The 16793-nt window shown below is 43.6% G+C and overlaps 1 protein-coding gene and 1 long non-coding RNA gene across 15 annotated transcripts in view; one reads left to right on the top strand and one right to left on the bottom strand.

The window, feature by feature from the left end:
* The first annotated feature begins 120 nt into the window (after nt 1-120).
* LOC139360184 (uncharacterized) lies at nt 121-9185 on the top strand. Its single transcript, XR_011617393.1, has 2 exons — nt 121-209; nt 909-9185. It is a non-coding gene; the product is annotated as an uncharacterized lncRNA (long non-coding RNA).
* LOC105497072 (zinc finger protein 480) overlaps nt 4648-16793 on the bottom strand; it is an 88314-nt gene continuing 76168 nt past the window's right edge. For 13 of the 14 annotated variants that reach the window (XM_071086115.1, XM_071086119.1, XM_071086120.1 and 10 more), the window contains one exon: nt 11894-14410. In XM_071086115.1, coding sequence (XP_070942216.1) covers nt 12777-14410 — 1634 coding nt within the window. In that variant the 3' untranslated portion in view covers nt 11894-12776. Of the gene's footprint in view, nt 5045-11893; nt 14411-16793 lie in introns of those variants that run through there. The other variant, XM_071086111.1, reaches the window with a different exon arrangement.

Genomic DNA, 16793 nt, shown 5'->3' with positions numbered 1-16793 from the left:
ATCTTGCCTGCGCAGAGCAAAATCGGTTGTTGATTATATCCACGCAAATTCCTTCTATTAACATGAATTTCAAGTCCCACCTACCCTGGAAGCAGAAAGAGAGAGAAGAGAGAGAGTAAAGAGAGATAAAGAGAAAACAGAGAAGTTGAAAAAGAGAAAACCAAGAAAGAAAGAGAGAAAAAACGAAAATAAATGGACAAGAAAGAAAAGTAAGGAGGAAAGGGAAGGGAGGAAGGGAAGGGAAGCTTTAGGAATTGAATTAACACACTTTGGAATTGTCTGTGAAGGGGATGCAAGCTAAAATGTGAAATGCAAAACCCTGCCAGGGTAGAATGTTCTATTTCATGCCAATGTCCCACAGAAGATATATACTTTTCATTTATCTTCCCCATTCACTCTAGAAGGTGAAAGTCAACCCTGTGCTCAATTCCAGAGACTTTCCTTGGGACATCATGTTGGGCATGGAGGACTAAGGCCTGTGTAAAGAGAAGTTACCAACTGTTTCTTTAAAAAAAAAAAAAAAGAAAAGAAACAATAACTTTTAAAAATAGTCATAAACAACTAAGTTTTTGTTGTTGTTGAGACAGAGTTTCCCTCTGTCGCCCAGGCTGGAGTACAGTGGCACGCACTCAGCTCACTGTAACCTTTGCCTCCTCGGTTCAAGTGATTCCCCTGCCCCAGCCTCCAGAGTAGCCACCATGGCCGGCCCAACTTAGTTTTTTAATGCTTTTTAAAATGTTAAGACAGGGTCTCTGCCACCCAGGCTGGAAAGCAGTGGCACAATCATCGCTCACTGCAACCTTGACTTCCTGGGGTCCTGGGCACCTCCCATCTCAGCCTGGCAAGTAGCTGGAAGTAAAGGCCTGTGCCTCTCCACTGTGCTAATTTTCTGTGTTTGTTTTTAATAGAGATGTAGTCTGGCTTTGTTGCCCAGGCTGGTCTCCAGCTTCTAGCCTCAAGCAATCTTCCCATCTGCTCCTCCCGAAGTGCTGGGATTATAGGCATGAGTCACCTTGCATGGGAGATGAGGACCCCACATCAGGACCTCAGGTTATTTTTGAAACGCAAATACCTAAGACCCACAAGCAGGCCCACTGGCTGCAGACAGTGGGGTCACCTGAAGAACTTTTCTTTGATCTGAGTACCAACTTCTCACCTCGGTCACTGGGATCCTGGACTATGGCACTGCTCCAGGCAGGCCTGGTTATCCTGCTGGAGGCAGCAATCCTCTTGAGCCTAGTGAAATGCAACTGGCTGTACCTCAATGATGTTGCCCTGAGATTCTGCCAGTCAAGGTATTACTTCAATCTCCTGAGACCAGCCTCTACCTCCAGATCCAGGGAGGTCAGTGGACTAGCTTTATTAAAGGGGATATCTGGGCCAGGCGTGGTGGCTCATGCCTGTAATCCCAACACTTTGGGAGGCCGAGGCAGGCAGATCACCTGAGGTCGGGAGTTAGAGACCAGCCTGGCCGACATGGTGAAACCGCATCTCTACTAAAAATACGAAATATGTATATGTATATATATATATATATAGGCCAGGGATGGTGGCACATGCCTGTAGTCCCAGCTACTTGAGAGGCTGAGACACAAGAATTGCTTGAATCCAGGAGGTGGAGGTGCAGTAAGCCAAGATTGCATCACTGCACTCCAGCCTGGGAGACAGAGCGAGACGCTGTCTCAAAAAATATAAAAATAAAAGGGTATCTGGATTGGCGGAGAGACTGCAGGACAGCATTCAAGTGGGGTTGAATTGGCCCAGTTGCATCTGACTTCTCACTTGTAGTTCCCAAGAATGAATATAGAATGTGCTGGAAAAGCAACATCCTGAGAGGAAGGGAGCGGTGAGAAAAGGACAGGATGTGTTCCAGACCCCCAGAACAGGATGCCCTTTGTTGCTTTAGGCCAATGTGCCATGCATCCCTGGAGCATGAAACCCAGGATGGGCTGCCTTCCAGCCTCCCGCAACTGTGATGCAAGTTGTGATGCAAGTTGAACACACAGAGAGAGACTGCATCTGCACTGGGTGTTTTTCCTGAGCCTTGGGGAGCAGAACACATGAATCCTAGGCATCTGCTGATCTGTATGTAACAAATCCACTTCATGTAACTTACTGTGTTTGCGTGAGATTCTCTCTCACTCAACTCAGGCACATTGGCAACCAGTGTGCAGTGAACCTGCTTCACAAGCAAGGATGTGGAGAAACTATCTTGGTACATGTTGTGGGAATCTGAAATACTGCAGTCAGTATGGAAAACAGTATCATGGGAAACTTCCTCAACTCAAGATCACCTACCAACCCTTACAGAATCATCATACATACTGGGGAAAGCAGAGTTTCCCCCAGAGGTTGGGATGATGGCAAGGATGTCTCCTCTCATCACTACTGTTCCACACAATATCAAAGGTTCCAGCCAGTGAAATAAAGGAAAATGAAATAAAAGTGACAGGCTGGATGTGGTGTCCGAGGCCTGTAATCACAGTGCTTTGGGAGGCTGGGGAAGGAGGGTGGCCTGAGGACAGGAGAAAAAACAATAGTGTACCAACAGAAAATACGATGGTTGTGCAGGCTAATACCTTCCCCAAAGGAAGGTATCTTCATCCCTGTAACATGTGTTACTGGACATGTCAAAAGGGAGTTTGCAAATGTGGTCTAGTTAAGAATGTTTAGATAAAACATTATCCTGAATTATATGGTCAAAGGGATAGAATCACAAAGTTCAATATCAGAAGGGTGCAGGTGGACACCAAGGGACAGAGACAGTGGTGACGTGTTGAAAATAGAGGGATAGGCCGGGCGCGGTGGCTCAAGCCTGTAATCCCAGCACTTTGGGAGGCCGAGGCGGGCGGATCACAAGGTCAGGAGATCGAGACCACAGTGAAACCCCGTCTCTACTAAAAATACAAAAAAATTAGCCGGGCGCGGTGGCGGGCGCCTGTAGTCCCAGCTACTCAGGAGGCTGAGGCAGGAGAATGGCGGGAACCCGGGAGGCGGAGCTTGCAGTGAGCCGAGATCGCGCCACTGCACTCCAGCCTGGGCAACAGCGTGAGACTCCGTCTCAAAAAAAAAAAAAAAAAAAAAAAAAAAAAAGAGAGGGATAAAGAGATTTTTTTCTCGCCTTTAAAGATGGAGGAAGTGGACCATGAGTCAAAGGATGTAAGTGGCCTCTGGAACCTACAAAAGGTAAGGAAACAAATTCTCCCCTGGAGATTCATGAAGAGTCACAGAACTGTGGACCCATATTAGATATGTGACTTACAGAATTGCAAAATAATAAATTTTTGTTGTTTTAAGCCAAGCGCTGTGTATAGCAATAGGAAACTGATGAAATGATTTTATGTAGAAAATTCCAAAAAAAAATCTACAAAAATCTCTAGAACAAGAAAAATGTAAAGGTAGCAAAGTATAAGATCAACCTACAAAAATATCGTATATTTCATCAGCCAGGCATGGTGGCTTATGCCTGTAATCCCAGCACTTTGGGAGGCCAAGGTGGGCACATCTCTCGAGCTCAGGAGTTTGAGACCAGCTGGGTAACATGGTGAAACCCACTATAAAACCCAAAAATTTAACAGGCCATGGTGGCCCATGCCTGCAGTGCCAGCTACTCGGGAAGCTGAGGTGGGAGGATGACTTAAGCCTGCAGGATAGAAGTTGCAGTAGCTGAGACTGCTCCATTGCACTCCAGCCTGGATGACAGAGTAAGATCCTGTCTCATAATAATAATCATCATCTTGTATATTTCTATACACTAGGAATTTATACATGAAACCTGATATTAAAAATAAAATACTATGTATGATTGCTCCATTAAAAAAAAGGTCAAAGAAATACATGTCAAACATTCATAGAACTGTTATGTTACAACTACCAAATGCTGATGAAAGAAGTCAAAGACAGCATATAGAGACATATACCATATACATTTATTCGAAGACTCCATATAAAACAATATGAAATTACACAAACCTGACACATAGGGTTAATAGCTTTCCTAATTAAGGCATTCTGCAGATACTAACAAGGTTAGCAGTTATGTAGAAAGACAAAACCAAACACTTAAAATAGCTAAAACAACAACAACAAAAGACTGGAATCCCTTCATGCGATTTCAAGTCTTCTAATACAGTAAAAGCATTTTTTCCCTTTCTCATATTTACAGTAAACCTAGTTTGTACTTGCCATTGTCTCGGAGCGAGAACCTGTCCCAGAAAAAAAAAAAAAAGAAAATTTCCATTCAAAACTAACAGGATTTAGGCCAGGCACGGTGGCTCACACCTGTAATCCCAGCACTTTGGGAGGCTGAGGCAGGCGGATCAACTGAGGACAGGAGTTCAAGACCAGCCTGGCCAACTTGGTGAAACCCCATCTCTACTCAAAATACAAAAATTAGCCAAGGATGGTGGCAGGCACCAGTAATCCCAGCTACTCAGGAGGCTGAGGCAGGACACTAGCTTGAACCTGTGAGGCAGAGGTTGCAGTGAGCCAAGATTGTGCGACAGCACTCCAGCCTGGGCAACAGAGTGAGACTGTCTCAGAAAACACACACACACACACACACACACACACACACAAACCAGGATTTATACTATACTATACTATACTATACTATACTATACTATACTATACTATACTATACTATTTATACTGGTTTTCCACAGAATTCTCCCAGTTGCAGAGTTTCCCAAGCACTATTTATTAGTGTGGCTTTGCAGGGTGCAATGGCTCACACCTGTAATCTCACCAGTTTGGGAGGCAGAGGAAGGAGGATGACTTGAGTCCAAGAGTTCCAGGCTGCAATGAGCTATGATTGCCACTGCACTCCAACCTGGCTAACAGAGCAAGACCCTGTCTCAAAAAAAAAAAAAAAAAAAAATCATGCAGCTTCTACTCTGCCCATCTGAGCTCTTACCTGTGTTCACACCTTTGATCCGTTCCCTCCCATCTGGATTTTTTGCTATTTTCCCTTCACTCTGCAGAGTCCAGCGCTCTCTCCTTTGTTCTCACATAGAGATAATACTCAGGTCGGGAAGACAAATTCCTGTTTATAAAAAAAAGAGAACCAAGGTGTACTGTGACACCTTTAAAACTCAAGCCCTGGGCTGGGTCAGTGGCCCACGCCTGTAATCCCAGCACTTTGGGAGGCCGAGGCAGGCAGATCACTTGAGGTCAGGAGTTCAAGACCAGCCTGGCCAACATGGCAATACCCTGTCTCTACTAAAAATATAAAAATTAGCCAGGCATGGTGGCAGACGCCTGTAATCCCAGCTACTTGGGAGTCTGAGGCAGAAGAATCACTTGAACCCAGGAGGTAGAGGTTGCAGTGAGCCGAGATAGCACCACTGCACTCCAGCTTGGGTGACAGAGCGAGGCTCCATCTAAGTAAAAAAAAGAAAGAAAATCCATGGTTTCCAAAACATACTTGTTTCCATTAATTTATTAGGAACGCTCTTCCGTCTGGCTGTTCATCTGTATCCTGTGTAATATCCTTTATAACAAAAGGTACACCTAAGTAAACTGTTTCTCCGAGTTGTGTAAATCTCTCTAGCAAATTCTGGGGGCAGTTTTGTGCAACTGAGCCCCTCAGCCTCCTGTGAGATCTAATGCTAACTCCCTATAAATGGTGTCAAATTGAGTTCAATTACAGAACACCCAGTTTTTATCTGATGAAAAATTCCTTGTTGGTGGGAAGTAATGCTCACACTTTTTTTTTTTTTTTTTTTTTTTGAGACGGAGTCTCGCTCTGCCGCCCAGGCTGGAGTGCAGTGGCCGGATCTCAGCTCACTGCAAGCTCCGCCTCCCGGGTTTACGCCATTCTCCTGCCTCAGCCTCCCCAGTAGCTGGGATTACAGGCGCCGCCACCTCGCCCGGCTAGTTTTTTGTATTTTTTAGTAGAGACGGGGTTTCACCATGTTAGCCAGGATGGTCTCGATCTCCCGACCTCGTGATCCGCCCGTCTCGGCCTCCCAAAGTGCTGGGATTACAGGCTTGAGCCACCGCGCCCGGCCCCTTGAGCCACCGCACCCGGCCCTATGCTCACACATTTTGATGACCAGAGATGAGGCATTTTGTGTTGAGTGTTCACTATTGTGTTGATTGTGCGAGTAGAAAAAACACTTTGGTTTTTCCTCCTATCTTATACACTCGCCCACAGCCTACCCCATCCCAAGAGAAGTGAAGATAGTAACCCACACCTGAATGAGTCAAGTCACTGCCCTCTGGCAGAATAAGGACAGCAAGTGGAAGCTAACCTCTGATACCAAGAATGATGAATTGCACATGCCTTATAGACAGTTTTCCAGTTCTCATCTTCATCTGTATATTTTAAACAAATTTTATGTTTATTATAAAGAAATTAATCATAATATCCAATCAATTCATCATTCATCTGGACTGAGCGTGCCCCGTTTCCTTATTACTGTGTTTCCTTCCCTCATTCTCTACCTATGTCTCATTCTCACCTTCTTTTCCTAGCTCTTGTTTTTCTCTTTATTTTTCCCCTAGGATTCTGCTCATTTCAAGCCCTTCTTCCTTCTCCCGCTCTTCCCTCTATCCTTCTCTTCCACTTGTTCTGCTCCTTTCTCACTTCTTTCACCTCTTATTCTTCTTTCTGCCCAATCTTTGTCTCCAATCTTCATATATTTCTGCCTCTTTCTTCCCCCGTCTCTTGCTGCCGCTTAGGTTCCCCTGTTAAATTCCCTCTTCCCTGCTACACCCCCCATCCCCACTCTCTGGCACCCCCAGATCCCAGGTCTCCCCGGCTGTGGTTCTCCCTCTGCTCTCCTCACTGGCTGCCCCTCTTGCTGCCCCCCAGCACCATGCTGCTCTGTCTGCCCTGGCTCCAAATCCCTCCTTCTCTCCCCAAGTCTCACATCTGGGAGGAGCCTCCTCCTTTCTGCCCCTCTCCCTATCTTGCAGAACTCTATCTCTCTAGAAACCCAGTTTTTCTCTAAATTTCTCTAGTTGCTTTTCTCCCTCTGCTCCTTTCTCAGCATCTTCATTCACTGTCTCTGCAAATCCTTCATCCACCATCTACTTTGCCATCTGTTTTCTGGTTTTTGTTTGTTTGAGATGGAGCTTTGCTCTTGTCGCCCAGGCTGGAGTGCAATGGTGCGATCTTGGATCACCACAACCTCCGCCTCCCGGGTACAAGCAATTCTCCTGTCTCAGCCTCCAGAGTAGCTGGGATTACAGGCATGTGCCACCACACCCGGCTAATTTTGTATTTTTTATAGAGACGGGGTTTCTCAATGTTAGTCAGGCAGGTCTTGAACTCCCGACCTCAGGTAATCTGCCCGCCTCAGCTTCCCAAAGTGCTGAGATTACAGGCATGAGCCATCGCGCCCGGCTGCCATCTGTTTATGGGTCTCCTTCATTCTTCTTTCCCATCTCACCATTTTTTCTATTTCCTCTCCTTCACACATTCACAGGGAAGGGATTAGAGTCAGATCCCCACCTCAAGAGCACCTTTTCTGTGGGATGGAATTTGGGATGAGAGAAACCTTAATGTCCTGAGATAGAAGTCACGTCCCCACACTCGAAATCAGGAGAAGCAGTGGCCAGAAAGGGGAGACCTGGGGAGCAGAAGGGCCCCCAATCAAGGAGGAAAAAGGCAGGAGAAAGTCAGGAGAGGGCGGGGTCTGCAGGATCCCAGGACCAGGAAGAGTTCGCGGCCTCCCTGGGACTGGGGCTGCGTCCCTGCTCTCCAGGGGCCGATGAGGGAGCGGCTGGGAAGCACCCAGGGCGGGAATCAACCTTGCCGTGAGGACCTTAGAAAAGCTGCAGGCGAGTGTAGGGGACACTGAAGGATTTGAGGCAGGAAAACTCCACGATAAGAGCTGTCTACATGGCCCTGTGGCAGAAGCTCAGAGGACACGACCTTGTGGAATTGAGTCCATTAAACCTCTTTGTCTTCATAAATTACCCAGTCTTGGGTATTTCTTTATTAGCAGCATGAGAACAGACTAATACAGTAAATTGGTAATGGTAGAGTGGGGTGCTGCTATAAGGATACCTCAAAATGCGGAAGCAAATTTGGAACTGGGTAACCGGCAAAGGCTGCAACAGTTTGGAGGGCTCAAAAGAAGACAGGAAGATGTGGGAAAGTTTGGAGCCTCCTAGAGAATGGTGTTGAATGGTTCCGACCAAAAAGTCCAGGCTGAAGGTGGTCTCAGATGGAGATGAGGAACTTTATTGGGAACTGGAGCAGAGGTGTGCTGCAGGGGCAGAGCCCTCATGGAGAACCTCTGCTAGAGCAGTGCAGAAGTAAAATGTGGGGTTGGAGCCCCCACACAGAATACTCACTGGGGCACTAACTAGTGAAGCTGTGAGAAAAGGGCCACCCTCCTCCAGATCCCAGAATGGTACATTCACCGACAGCTTGGAGCGTGTACCTGGAAAAGTAGCAGACACTCAACACCAGCCTGTGAAAACAGCCAGGAGAGCAGCTGTACCCTGCAAAGTCACAGGTGCAGAGGTGTCCAAGACCATGGGAACCCACCTCTTGCATCAGTGTGACCTGGATGTGAGACATGGAGTCAAAAGAGATCATTTCAGAGCTTTAAGATTTGACTGCCCTGCTGGATTTCAGACTTGCATGGGGCCTGTGACCTGTTTTGGCCAATTTCTCCCATTTGGAATGGGTGTTATTTATCCAATGCCTGTACCTCAATTGTACCTAGGAAATAACTAACTTGCTTTTGATTTTACAGGCTCATAAGCAGAAGAGACTTGCTTGTCTCAGATGAAACTTTGGACTGTGGACTTTTGAGTTAATGCTGAAATAAGACTTTGGAGGACTGCTGGGAAGGCATGATTGGTTTTGAAATGTAAGGACGTGAGATTTGGGAGGGACCAGGGGCAAAATGATATGGTTTGGCTGTGTCCCCACCAAATCCCATCTTGAATTGTAGCTCCCATAATCCCCACATGTTGTGGGACGGACCAAGTGGGAGGTACGTGAATCATGGGGGTGGGATTTTCCCATACTGTTCTCATGATAGTGAATAAATGTCATGAGATCTTATGGTTTTGTAAAGGGCAGTTTCCCTACATAGGCTCTCTCTTGCCCGCCACCATGTAAAACATGCGTATGCTCCTCCTTCACCCTCCGCCATGATTGTGAGGTATCTCTAACCCTGTGGAACTGCTAGTCCATTAAACCCCTTTTTCTTTATAAATTACACAGTCTTGGGTATGTCTGTATTAGCAGCATGAGAACAGACTAATACAATATCCCAGGCTACTCACCTATCCCTGTTCTCCAATTTGGACCAGCTGGGGAAGTCCATCCTGCTTTTCCCAGAAAGCCTCATTATGTAGTAAACATTCACAGACCATGTCAGTCTATGGCATCACCATTCTCAATATCTAAACCAAACTTTAGGTGGACTTCAAACAAATTCCAGTAGAGCAGTCAAAAGTTCAAATTATCAACCAGGCATGGTGGCTCACACCTATAATCCCAGTACTTTGGGAGGCTGAGGTGGGCGGATCACAAGGTGAAGAGATCAAGACCACCCTCGCCAACATGGTGAAACCCCGTCTCTATTAAAAATACAAAAATTAGCTGGGCGCGGTGGCTCAAGCCTATAATCCCAGCACTTCGGGAGGCCGAGGCAGGTGGATCACGAGGTCAGGAGATCGAGACCATCCTGGCTAACACAGTGAAACCGCGTCTCTACTAAAAATACAAAAAAATAGCTAGGTGAGGTGACAGGCACCTGTAGTTCCATCTACTCAGGAGGCTGAGGAGAATGGCATGAACCCAGGGGCAGAGCTTGCAGTGAGCCGAGATCGCGTCACTGCACTCTAGCCTGGGCGACAGAGACTCAGTCTCAAAAAAAAGAAAAAAATTTATGAATATTAATATTTTTCCACTTATGTCACCAAGGACTACTAGGAAAAAAAAAAGGCCAGGCACGGTGGCTCAAGCCTGTAATCCCAGCACTTTGGGAGGCCGAGATGGGCGGATCACAAGGTCAGGAGATCGAGACCATCCTGGCTAACCTGGTGAAACCCCGTCTCTACTAAAGAATACAAAAAACTAGCCGGGCGAGGTGGCGGGCGCCTGTAGTCCCAGCTACTCCAGAGGCTGAGGCAGGAGAATGGCGTGAACCCGGGAGGCGGAGCTTGCAGTGAGCTGAGATCCGGCCACTGCACTCCAGCCTGGGCGACAGAGCAAGACTCCGTCTCAAAAAAAAAAAAAAAAAAGACATTGTGGTACAGTAATTTCACTCTTATTCAATACCTTCATTTAATAGTATTTGTCATATATTTGTATTTTCGTGTTATAAAAATTAAGGTGCATGCCATGAGTCTTCTTTGGCACACTTAGGCACACAGAAATATAATGAACAGTGAAATGTTTGATGGACTTTTGAGGGTGTATGAGGCTGAAGTGGCACTGTTATGGATTATATGTACCCATATAAGCATTCTTTGCCAAAGCACAGAGAGAATAACTCAAGTATTAAGTATGATTAGTCTAAATTATACTTACCCAAGGTTATGCACTCACAAGTGTATGCATATGTTGTTTCATTTCACACATACACAAAACTGTTCTGGATGCGTCAACCTTAAAATTCTTTTTTTTTTTTTTTTTTTTTTTTGAGACGGAGTCTCACGCTGTTGCCCAGGCTGGAGTGCAGTGGCGCGATCTCGGCTCACTGCAAGCTCCGCCTCCTGGGTTCACGCCATTCTCCTGCCTCAGCCTCCTGAGTAGCTAGGACTACAGGCGCCCGCCACTGCGCCCGGCTAATTTTTTTTTTTGTTTTTTTTTTTTTTAGTAGAGACGGGGTTTCACTGTGGTCTCGATCTCCTGACCTTGTGATCCGCCCGCCTCGGCCTCCCAAAGTGCTGGGATTACAGGCTTGAGCCACCGCGCCCGGCCAACCTTAAAATTCTAATGGTGCATTTTTTTAAATGCCTATTTTATACTAGAGTAGTTAGACACATATCACTGCTACATAGCTCGGTGTGAAGACCAAAAAAACCAAATTGCAGAGTATTTACTATTAATGGTGCATTATTGTGCAGTATATTCTCCTAAGGGGGAATAAAACAGTTGGTAAAAATGATGTGATTCATACTTAGGAAGATTTTAATTTTATTAATTAAAACATGAGAACTATGTACATTCTAAATCAAACAGTTGGAAATTATGCCAACAGTTAAATGTAAATGCTACTCAAGAACATGGCATACTGGTAGTTTAAATTCTCTAATCTAACTCTTCTCTCTTCCATTTCAAAAATGACCACTGTTTTTTTTTTTTGTTTTTTTTTGAGACAGAGTTTTGCTCTTGTCACCCAAGCTGGAGTGCAATGGTGCGATCTTGGCTTACTGCAACCTCTGCCTCCCAGGTTCAAGCGATTCTCCTGCCTCAGCCTCCAGAGTAGCTGGGATTACAATAATCTGCCACCACACTCAGCTAACTTTTGTATTTTTAGTAGAGAAGGGGTTTGGCGATGTTGGCCAGGCTGGTCTCAAACTCCTGACCTCAAGTGATCCACCCACCTCAGCATCCCGAAGTGCTGGGATTATAGGTGTGAGCCACCGCACCCAGCCAAAAATGACTACTTTTTAATCATTCTTGCCTAAACAGTGATTGCTATGCAATTCATGTGGCCACCATCTCCCTTGCATTGTTTCTACAGATACGCTGTATTTCATGGCTAGTTGGTAGAGCACAGAAGCACTGTGCCCTTCTGTCAGGAAAAATGTGCTCAGCAACAGTATGATGACTGCCATCATAGTTTTATATGATTCCTCCCCAGCTCCATGCTCTCTAAATCAGACAATAATCTGAAAACACAGTGTCCTTCTTCCTCGGGAAACTGACAGAAATGATTTTCAGCCAATGAAGTCATCCCTGTCATCCTACTGATTCTTTTTTTTTTTTTTTTTTTGAGACCGAGTCTCACTCTATCACCCAGGCTGGAGTGCAGTGGCGCAATCTCAGCTCATTACAAGCTCCACCTCCCGGGTTCATGCCATTCTCTTGCCTCAGCCTCCCAAGTAGCTGGGACTACAGGTGTCTGCCACCACGCCCGGCTAATTTTCTGTGTTTTTAGTAGGGACAGGGTTTCACTGTGTTAGCCAGGATGGTCTCGATCTCCTAACCTCATGATCCGCCTGCCTCAGCCTCCCAAAGTACTGGGATTACAGGCATGAGCCACCGTGCCTGGCATCCTACTGATTCTTTTCAAGAGACCACAGTGAAAGGTCTGTCAAGAAATCACATGAAGTGATTTCAAAGTTGAGGATGAAAGTCATAAAATGTAAAGTAGCCTTTCCAAAAAACCCCATATGATTATGTTTTTTAATTGCCTGAATATAACTGACCATTTCCACATGCCCTTGGACCTTTGACATACATCACATCATGAGATTCAACATATTTGGAGCTGTGATTTTTCTGCAGCATGCAATATCATAAATATTGGAGAACTAGAGCCTGAGTTACCGCTTGTGTAAATCTTATGTTCCATAGTAATGGTCCTTGAATAATAGCCTCAGCACACACAATCCATCTGTGTGGTTTCATCCAAGATGTATATTTTGATATCGAGTCATTTGGCAGGCCTCAAGTGACCTGTGTCACATACATTGCTGTGATTTCTCTTTAGTATGGAATCTCTGATGTTGATTAATGCTAGATCTCAGGATGAAGAGTTTGCCATACTCAGTTTGTAAGAACTCTCTCATGAATGAATTCTCTCATGCTGTGCAAGGTGTCAATTATTACTAAAGATCTTACCACACACATTTCATCTGTACAGCTTCTCTCCAGTATGGATTCTGTGATGATCTGCAAGGTTTGAATTTCGAGTGAAGTCCTTACCGCATTCATGACATCTGTAGGGTTTCTCTCTAGTATGAATTCTCTCATGTTTTGTTAGGTATAACTTGTGGCTGAAGACCTTGCCACATTCATTGCATTTGTAAGGCTTCTCTCCAGTATGAATTTGCCGGTGTCGTGCAAGGTGTGAATTGTGACCAAAGACTTTGCCACATTCACTACATTTGTAAGGTTTCTCTCCAGTATGGATTCTGTGATGATTTGCAAGGTTTGAATTTCGAGTGAAGTCCTTGCCACATTCATTACATCTGTAAGGTTTCTCTCCAGTATGAAATCTCTGATGATTGCTTAGGGATAATCTATGCCTGAAGACCTTGGCACATTCTTTACATTTGTAAGGTTTCTCTCCAGTATGAATTAGTAGATGGGCAGTAAGGCCTGAACAGTCTCTAAATGCTTTGCCACATTCATTACATTTGTAAGGTTTCTCTCCAGTATGAACTCTTTGATGTCGTGTAAGGCATGAAAGTCGACTAAATACCTTGCCACAGTCACTGCATTTGTAAGGTTTCTCTCCAGTATGTATTCTCTGATGTTGTGCAAGGTGTGAATTGTAACTGAAGACTTTGCCACATTCATTACATTTGTAAGGCTGCTCTCCTGTGTGTGTTCTATGATGATTGGTTAGACAAAACTTGTGCCTGAAGACTTTGCCACATTCTTTACACTCATAAGGTTTCTCTCCAGTATGGATTCTTTGATGTCTGGTAAGGTGTGCATTTCGATTGAAGACCTTGCCACATTTATTACATTTGTAAAGTTTCTCTCCAGTGTGAATTACAAGATGAGCAGTAAGGCCTGAACCCCCTGAAAATGCTTTGCCACATTCCTTACATTTGTAAGGTTTCTCTCCACTATGAATTTTCTGATGTCGTGCAAGGTGTGCATTTCTATTGAAGACCTTGCCACACTCATTACATTTGTAAGGTTTCTCTCCAGTATGGATTCTGTGATGATTTGCAAGGTGAGAATTTTGAGTGAAGACTTTGCCACACTCATTACATTTGTAAGGTTTCTCTCCAGTATGGATTCTCTGATGTCGTGCAAGGAGTGAAATTCGATTGAAGAGCTTGCCACATTCATGACACTTGTAAGGCTTCTCACCAGTATGAATTCTTTGATGTTGTACAAGGTTTGAACTGTTACTAAAGACCTTGTCACATTCATTACATTTGTAAGGGTTATCTGCAGTGTGGATTACTTGATGGTTAGCAAGGCTTGAAGACACACTAAAGACTTTGCCGTGCTCATTACATTCACAAGGTTTTCCCCTAAATTGTGCTTTTTGTTCTTGTGGGAGAAATGGAGAATCATCAAAATCATTTCTATATTTATTTAAAATGTGGGATTTGACAGTAGAATAAATTTTTTGAAGTGGTGAAACTAAGGAATTGTTGTTAGGTTTTTGGATAGGTTTACATCCAGAAATATTCCTTTCAGCTTGAAATACCTGCAGTTCACTCAGATGTAATTGAAAGGTTAATCCAAGTTGATTTTTAAGAGATTTGTTTTCTGTATTGCTTCCCAAGTTTGAGCTGCTCTCTAAAAAAGAAAGAAAAAAGTGGAACTTCAACCCATGACAATGGCATGTTCAGTGTCTGACAGAGAGCCCAGATTCTGCCTCACCTGACTCAGACACTGGAAGGAATATGAGCATACTGTGTGTAGCATGCTGGCAGTACAGAAAACAAAAGGGATGGAGGGATGCATTAGAGCAGTGGGGAACCTGCAAGAGTCAGGTGGATTATGGGTGAGTTTGAGAGAGATTATGAGCAGAGAAATACAACAGAAATTGAAAGCTTCTGAGAAAAAGCAGGGATGAGCCTCTTACAGAAAATCAGAACTTTTAGATCAGCTGTATAGTCATTAGTAAGCCAGAAAAAAATACATCCCCAGAAAAGGAGTAACTGTTCCTACACCCTTTATAGCAGGCTAATTAGTAAAGGTATCCTCCTGCACAATTCTTATATAAAATACCTGGGAGAAGTGGTGGCTTTACCAAACCTAAACCAAAAATTATGAGGGCTACAAAAGGACAGGGAAATATGGCTAAAATTATGATCAATCAATCAAGCTCCACAAAACAAGCCGAAAAATAGGCAGCCCTCTGAATTACTTGACGGGTATTTAAAGCAACTGCCTTAAGATGCTTAATGAGCTAAAAAGGATAACAGAGATAGATAACTAAATAAAATCTGGCAAACATTACATGAAAAGAAAAAGAATATCAATCACAGGAGAAACTACTAAAACCAAAAGAACAGAAATTCTGGAGCTGAAATATGATAACTGAAGTAATAATTCACTAAGGGATTCAACAGCAGACTGCAAAAGGAACAGAAAACAATGAGCAAACTGAAAGATACATTATTCGAAAGAATCAGCTCCATAGAGCAAAAAGAAAAAATGATGAAGAAAACCAACCCTAGTACATTTTTGAGATACTATCAGGTGGAACAATATACAAACTATTGGAGATTCACAGGAAGACAGAGGATTCGAAATCACCATTGTAGAAATAATGTTCAAACATCCTCAATCTAAGGAAAGAAATGAATATACAAATTCAAGAAGCTTGACCATGCTAACTAAAACTAACCCAAGGACATTCACACAGAGACATACTATAAAGAAATTATCAAAAGTCAAAGACAAAGAAACAATCTTGATAGTAGCGACAAAAAAAGACTTGCCATATAAAGGGAAACTGTATAACATTATGTATATTCTTCAACAGAAACTTTGTAGGCTAGAAGGCAGTGAGAGGATATGTTGAAAACATTTAAAGAAAAAAATGGCAAAAATACCAAGAATACTATATTTAGTAACATTCACCTGCAAAAATAAGAAATGTAGATGTTCTTAGAAAATGAAGAGCTGAGGGAGTGCACTGGTATTCTAGACTTGCCCAACAAGAAATGCTAAAGGGAATGCATCAATGTAAAATAAAAGGTCTCTAAATAGTATCTTTAACCTCAATGAAAATAGAAAGTTCACCATTAAAGGTCAGTAAATAATCAAATATAGAGATATTTATTATTACCCTTTTCTCTTGTAACTTGACTTTTAATGGTTTTTGTGTTTGTTTTTTGAGACAGAGTCTTGCTCTGTCACCCAGGCTGGAGTGCAGTGGTGCGATCTCGGCTCACTGCAACCTCTACCTCCCGAGTTCAAGCAATTCTCCCACCTCAGCCTCCCAAGTAGTAGCTGGGATTATAGGCATGCATTTTTGTATTTTTGTATTTTTAGTAGAGATGGGGTTTTGCCATATCAGCCAGGCATGACCTCAGGTGATCCACCTGCCTCAGCCTCCCATAATTCTTTCCTAGCAATTAAAAGACAAAATCATTTTAAAAGCGCTATATATGTATGTTAATGGGACCATAACGTATATCAAAATAATGTCTGCCATTAATAACAGAAAGTGAGAGTAGAGTTGTGAAATAGACCTTTCTGTACCTAATAAAAGTTACGCTGTTAATATTTCAAAATAGAATGTTTTAATTTCACAGTATTTGAAGTACCTGCAATGCTAACCACAAAAAGAAAATATATCAGACACACACACGAGATGGGATTCAAGTCTGTCACTACAATGAAACAAGCAAAACACTACAGAAGGCAGTAAGAAAGAAACGTAAGAAAAAGATCTACAAGATATTAAATAATCTACAGATAATAATCTAATATGTATTCTTTCGTGTTTTTTTTGAGACGGAGTCTCGCTCTGTCGCACAGGCTGGAGTGCAGTGGCGCGATCTCAGCTCACTGCAAGCTCCGCCTCCCAGGTTCACGCCATTCTCCTACCTCAGCCTCTTTTGTTTTTAATAGTTTCTATGTTTGATACTCTCCTTCTTTTCATGTAATGTTGGCCTGATTTAACTTTGGAATCAGAAGAAAACAAGATTTACTAAATCCTATCTGC

The sequence above is a fragment of the Macaca nemestrina genome, chromosome 20 (assembly GCF_043159975.1).
Source record: "Macaca nemestrina isolate mMacNem1 chromosome 20, mMacNem.hap1, whole genome shotgun sequence".
Lineage (NCBI taxonomy): Eukaryota > Metazoa > Chordata > Mammalia > Primates > Cercopithecidae > Macaca > Macaca nemestrina.
The sequence above is the reverse complement of the archived record's forward strand: the minus strand, read 5'-3'. Positions and strand labels throughout refer to the sequence as shown.